Source organism: Drosophila guanche, unplaced genomic scaffold (genome assembly GCF_900245975.1).
Source record: "Drosophila guanche unplaced genomic scaffold, DGUA_6, whole genome shotgun sequence".
Lineage (NCBI taxonomy): Eukaryota > Metazoa > Arthropoda > Insecta > Diptera > Drosophilidae > Drosophila > Drosophila guanche.
Window position 1 is genome coordinate 218497 of NW_022995757.1, and position 6000 is coordinate 224496.

Genomic DNA, 6000 nt, shown 5'->3' on the forward strand with positions numbered 1-6000 from the left:
GGCAAAGACACAAATTTCAATTCAATTCAATTGTGAATTGAATGGATCTGCGAGAATGTTGGGGTCTTAGGGTTTCTGTGCGTCTCGCGCGCTCTGCCTGTGTGTACTTTGGCCTATGTACACACACACACACACACACACACACGCACACCCATGGCAAAATGTACCGTTCGCTGAGGTACTTGCCGAAGTCATTTGCATTTCTTGGGTAAGTTTTTGGGTATAAAAGGCTTAACGTTGGGGCGGTAATGTATCAAACATTGATTACCCATCCGGGCGAGCACACACCGAGTCCACACCGAGTCCACTTCGCCAGCTCCGTTAACGGCCTGCTAGAAAAGTTCTCTGCCACAGAGTAGTTTCTCCCAGTCACCGACTTCGCCAAGTCCACGATGAAGCATCAAGTGTCCGTTTTGGTCCTGCTGGGCTGTTGCCTGCTGGCTGCCAGCGCTGGCCAGGAGCGCCCCAAGTCAACGGCGCAGCTGCTGAAGGCGGCGCGCCGCAGCTCGTACTTCAATGAGCCGGCCCTGGCCAAGTTCAGGTCCAATGATGCCGACATTGCCGTGGCCCTGGACCAAAAGGCCGACCAGGACAAGCTCATGCTGGGCGGTGCAGCGGCTCAGGGCAGCAGCAGCTCCACTGCCACCAAGGACGCCTCCAGTGGCCGCCTCTTCCTGAAGAAGTTCCTCATGTTCAAGAACATGTTCAGCAGCAACAACCAGCCCGTGATTCCCATCATCATTACGGGCGCTGGCACCGGCACCGGCACGGGCACCGCCACCGCCAGTCCCACGGTGACAGTCACATCCACGGGCACCATACCCTCGGCCACGGGCACCATCACCACCTCGCCCACGACTACAGGCACGACGACAGGCCGTCGCCAGAGCGATGCCCTCAACTACGGTGCCGACGTGGAGGAGGATGACGCCGCAGAGGCTGATGAGCCCCAGGAACAGGCCTATCCCGGCGCAATGGCCGCCAATGCCGAGCTGCTCGACGAACAGGCCCTCGAGGCGGCACTCGCTGCCGGCGCCCAGGAGTACGAGGTTGTGACCGATGCCGAGGTGCAGGGCACCGGTGCCACCGAGAGCAAGGCCACCCAGAACAATATGATCAACCTGCGCCGCAAGGGTGCCCGTCGCGGCCAGCAGATTAGCGTGCGAATTCCGCCACGTTATCGTCGCTACTTCAAGAACGGCCAGAAGGTGATGCTCAACACCAATCGTCGCCCCAACAAGCGTCGCGTGGTGAGGAAGCGTGTCCAGAACAAGAAGCAGCAGAACCGTCGCCGTGTCAACGGTGGCAACAAGAAGAACAACAGGAAGAACCGCAACAAGAACAAAGGCAACAAGCGCACCCGCATCACCGCCGTCTAAGCGCGATCACTCCCACCTCCCACCTCCCACTTCCCACTTCCCACTTGCCCAGCAGCATGAATATTATTTTAGTTTTTTTTTGTCTAATTTATTGTAGCTAATGTTTAAAGGTGAAGCCTCCTCCATGCTCTCCTTTCTTTTGGAACAAATAAACGAATTCTTCTCTTTGAAAAGTACTTCACGCACTTGACACACATTTTTTTTGGACGGCAGCATGATGGGGCAGTACGCGGCAGTGCGTGCCCCCGCGGGCATTACATTTCGTATTTAAGACAGTGGCAGGCCGGGGGCCTCAATCAAACATGGATTGCCCGTCGTTCTGCCAATTGCTGATCTTCTCGTGCCTCGCCGTTGCCCTGTTCGATGGCAGCGGCACGGTCGCTGCCGCCGGCTGCAGTGACAGGCTGCGACTGAGAGCCTCAGAGGCCCAAATCGATCTCAGCCAGCTGAGCGCAAAGCAGTTGCAGCTGTTGGTAAAGCAGTTGACCGCTCTACAGCACAAGCAGAAGGAGCAGAATCAGAGCGAGGAGGCTCAGCCGCTGGACGATCAGGAATTGGAGTCTCAGAACTTGGAGGACCTGCAGCAGTACGAGGACGATCATCGGGGCAGCAGTCGACCCTGGAACCGATTGCAGCGCATTATACGTCGCCAGTTGGTGCGCATTCCAAAGCGCTACCTGAAGAAGCTGCTGCGGCAGTTTGGCTTGGCGCGAAACCTCGATGTGAGCAATGTAAGGGCAGTGGAATTGCTGCCTCAGCCGCAGGATTACTATCTAATACCGTTGGAATAAATTGAAGCAATTCAATAAATCAATGAAAAGCGTGCAGCCCCCTTTGCTCTCTCTTCTCCTCTCTTCTTGTTCGCTCTTCTTCGTTCAGTGCACTTGCGTGCACAAACAACAAACACAAAGCCAACAAAAACGTTTCTTGCTTCTCTGCCGCTGCGCGCGCAGCGTCGCAGCAGTGCGTGGGCCGACACGAAGTTGTTTCGGGCACACGAAGCTTTTGCGCTGCTGCGTGGGCCGACTGCGCTGTCCGAGATCTTTTTCTTTGCACGTTTACGATGCGCATAAACTTTGCTGGAGCAAAAGCTTAGTCAAAAGCTCACTGGTTCGCTCGCTGGCGCGCTCCCCATCTCAGCAAGCTCTCGCTCTCTTACCTAACACCCAAACAGCTGATCAGCGCTGCCCGAAACGATAACCAGAGTCACATTCAGCCAGAAAGCAGAGTGGCGTGTTGTTTTCTTTTTGAGTTCTGAAGATTTTTGTAATTTAATTGGCATAATGACCGGCGGAATACTGGCGGGCAAGGTGGCCTTGGTCACAGGTGCGTCTGGCGGCAGCAGATTGCTTCGTTGCGCTAACCCCCACTGAATATTGCAGGTGCTGGATCTGGCATAGGGCGTGCCACCTGCCGTCTGCTGGCCCGCGATGGAGCCAAGGTAATTGCCGCCGATCGCAACTTGGAGTCGGCCAAGGAGACGGCCCAGGAGCTGGGCGCGGAGCGTTCCGCTGCCCTGCAGGTGGATGTCTCCTCGGCGACGAGTGTGCAGGCAGCCGTGGCGGAGGCGCTGCTAAAGTTTAAGCAGGCACCCAGCATTGTGGTCAACTCAGCGGGCATAACGCGCGACGGCTACCTGCTGAAGATGCCCGAGCGGGACTTCGACGAAGTGTACAGCGTCAACCTGAAGGGCACGTATCTGGTGACGCAGTACTTTGCCAAGGCGATGATCGAGCAGCAGCTGCAGGGCGGCAGCATTGTCAATCTCTCGAGCATTGTGGCGCGCATGAACAATATGGGACAGGCGAACTATGCGGCCACCAAGGCCGGTGTGATCTCCTTCACGGAGGTGGCCGCCAATGAGTTCGGCAAGTTCGGCATTCGCGTCAACTGCATTCTGCCCGGCTACATTGACACGCCCATGGTGGCCGTGGTGCCGGAGGCCATCAGGCAGCAGGTGGTGCAGCGCTGTCCAGTCGGCCGCCTGGGCAAGCCCGAGGAGATCGCCGAGGTGATTGCCTTCCTCGCCTCCGCCAAGGCATCCTATGTGAATGGCGCAGCCATTGAGGTCACTGGCGGCCTCAAGTGATCCCTTCCAGCTGGGCAGCTGGGCAGCTGACGAGGAGTAGAGCTAGAATTTTGCATTTACACATTGAACAATAGAACTGACCTTGTGATGATCTAATCTCTGGAGTTATCTTTTAATCGCAGAGTTTCTACACACCCATGAACCTAAGCAGCAGCTGCCACCTGTTGCTGTTGCTGCTCTGCTCTAATTGAAACGAGCACGAAGTGTGCATCGCCATCTATGGGCTAACTTCTGTACTTTTATTGCTGAAGCTTAACAGAAAACAGTTCTGTTAAGCAACAGTGGAGTGCGCTGTTAAGTGTTTGACTGCTTAACATTTGAGATCCATGCTCTGAGCTTCAACTGTAGTTTTAATTACTAAAATATATTTTCAGATTTATTTAAAATTGGGAAATGAATTAATTAGCCATTCAAATATTAGAAATAAATATTTTCGTGTTGGTTTTTGGAAAGTTGTCATGTTCCTTGCATACTTTTAGGCCACATGGAAATAATATTCTAAAAGCCCAACTGCCTCTCACTCACTTTCTCTCTCTGCCTGTCTCCCTGCTGTCTGTGGGCGCCTTGAAACCACCTTGATTGCCTCGAGCGGCCCCCCGTATGCTGCGAAAAGCGCGACCCCGACCCGACCCCAAACTGAACCGGCGACCCAGCGACCATTCAACCACAAAAGGACCATCGAAGTGGCAAATGGAATGTGTGACACGGCTTGTTGTGGTCATTGGGGTGGCACGGGGTTCCCTTTGTGGTGCTGTGTTGGGTGGACCACCGAAATGTACAATATTAATATATTTCACAATTCCCCAGCTGCTAATTAACTCAGTCGGAAGGGTGTACACAAACACACATGAAGTGAGAGCGAGAGAGAGAGGGAGACACATATGTTGACGGGGTGTGTGTGTGTGTGTGTGGGGGGTGGTTGAGTGATGAGGGGTAGCATAGCTGCTGCTGCTGCTGCTGCTGCTGCTGCTGCTGCTGCTGCTCCTGGTCTGTGGTCGTGTGTGCAATTTAAATAATGAAGACATTTTATTAATTCAAGAAATTGAACCCAACCCACACCCTTCCGCACACACATTGACATGCACATGGACGCACACATAGACACTTGGGCACATAGACACACGCGTGGAGTAGCAATTACAGCGGCAACCCAACATTAAGCAACCTCCAACCACAGAAAACTTGCCAGGCATTTGGGGTTATGGGCGCAACCCCAACCCCCGCAACTCAACACGGCCATCAGGCCACCCGAAACTCCCCTCAATGGCTTTCTGCCTCCTTTTTAGTGCATAGTGAAAAACAAAACATTTGCTAATCATATGAAAGGGGCAGGGCAAAGCCTTCAACTCTGCCTATACCTTTACCTCTCCCTCTCTCTCTTTGCAGCCATCTCTTTCCAGCAATTAACAACGCAGTGCGACACAAGCGGCGACGACAAGCCAACACTTGAGCCGTAAACCAGCTCCCCACACGACCCCAGCAACGACCCATAAAGCCTTCCACCCCACATACACACACACACACACACACACACACACACACACACACACACACACACACAAGCCGAGACCAGGAGCAGACCCAAACCCCGACGCCCAATCCACTTCATGCCCACTGCCTTGGCACTTGCCATATCTCATGTTAATGAAATCGTAACTCTTCGTGCGCCTCGTGTGCGCTTTTTTGTCGTTGATGCTACGGTTGTTGCCCCCCCCCCCCCCCACCACCCTCCCCTTCCCAACCCTTCACCCAACAAGAGACAAAAGGAAAACGCGTCCGAGGTGTCGCCACAACGGATGTCCCCACAGATCGCATTGCACGGTGAAAGAAATGCGCACGAATTCACCGGACAATGGGTCTGAGATTGGACAGCAGTTTCAACAGAGAAGTTCCTTGTTGTGCAGAAGCAGGAGGAAAAGCAGCTGAGGGGCCACAACACTTGCCAAAGTGTCAACAGCTCGAACAGTAAACACCCTGAAGGTGGAACGATTGATTGCTATTTTGGAAGGCAATCTGTTAGTTTATTTGCAAATAAACAAATAAATGTTTTGCCTTTTACTAACATTTATTGCAGATCTTCTTTGATTATTCGAACAATATTTATTCTCAGCTCAAACGATCTTTGTTCCTTCATCTAATTCGCATGCACTGCGCATGGGAAGAGATCACGGGCAGCGCAGTCGTCATAAAAGCTTCGTGTGACTGCACCGCTGCAGCGGCAGAGAAAGAACTTCGACTGCGGCAGAGAAGCAAGAAACGTTTTTGAGCTTCTCTCTCTTGCTTACTCACCCGCTGTGCAGCTCTGTCAGAAAAAAAATGCATGTGCGACAGAGAAGCAAGAACCGTTTCTTCTTTTGGTGTGTGTTTCCGCATTCGCCTCCTACCTGCGCTCTCCCAAATTCTGTTCGCTCTGTTCGCTCTTTCTGCTGCGTGCGGTATCTCACGTGAGTCCGACAACAAAGAAATGCTAATTAACACAACTAACCGCAATTGCAACTTCCTTTTGACTAAGCGCACGTAGGACCCCCCCCC

General features: G+C 53.2%; 3 protein-coding genes across 3 annotated transcripts; all 3 read left to right on the forward strand.

Moving 5' to 3' along the window:
* The first annotated feature begins 287 nt into the window (after positions 1–287).
* LOC117590271 lies at positions 288–1497 on the forward strand. Its single transcript, XM_034282756.1, has one exon. It carries the CDS (start codon positions 393–395, stop codon positions 1377–1379), a length of 987 nt encoding a protein of 328 aa, XP_034138647.1. The 5' UTR covers positions 288–392; the 3' UTR covers positions 1380–1497.
* A 184-nt stretch (positions 1498–1681) lies between these two features.
* Positions 1682–2171, forward strand: LOC117590439. The gene has a single exon (XM_034283059.1). It carries the CDS (start codon positions 1682–1684, stop codon positions 2168–2170), a length of 489 nt encoding a protein of 162 aa, XP_034138950.1. The 3' UTR covers position 2171.
* A 396-nt stretch (positions 2172–2567) lies between these two features.
* On the forward strand, positions 2568–3564 carry LOC117590375 (estradiol 17-beta-dehydrogenase 8). Its single transcript, XM_034282919.1, has 2 exons — positions 2568–2705; positions 2762–3564. The coding sequence occupies exons 1-2, from the start codon at positions 2663–2665 to the stop codon at positions 3466–3468; spliced, it is 750 nt and encodes a 249-aa protein (XP_034138810.1). The 5' UTR covers positions 2568–2662; the 3' UTR covers positions 3469–3564.
* The last annotated feature ends 2436 nt before the right edge of the window (positions 3565–6000 follow it).

Excerpts from the sequence above, each read along its gene's own strand:
- LOC117590271 (XM_034282756.1), top strand. The coding sequence starts at position 393 with ATGAAGCATCAAGTGTCCGTTTTGGTCCTGCTGGGCTGTTGCCTGCTG.
- LOC117590439 (XM_034283059.1), top strand. The coding sequence starts at position 1,682 with ATGGATTGCCCGTCGTTCTGCCAATTGCTGATCTTCTCGTGCCTCGCC.
- LOC117590375 (XM_034282919.1), top strand. The coding sequence starts at position 2,663 with ATGACCGGCGGAATACTGGCGGGCAAGGTGGCCTTGGTCACAG. Across the intron at positions 2,706-2,761 it reads CAAGGTGGCCTTGGTCACAG|GTGCTGGATCTGGCATAGGG; the intron begins GTGCGTCTGGCG and ends TGAATATTGCAG.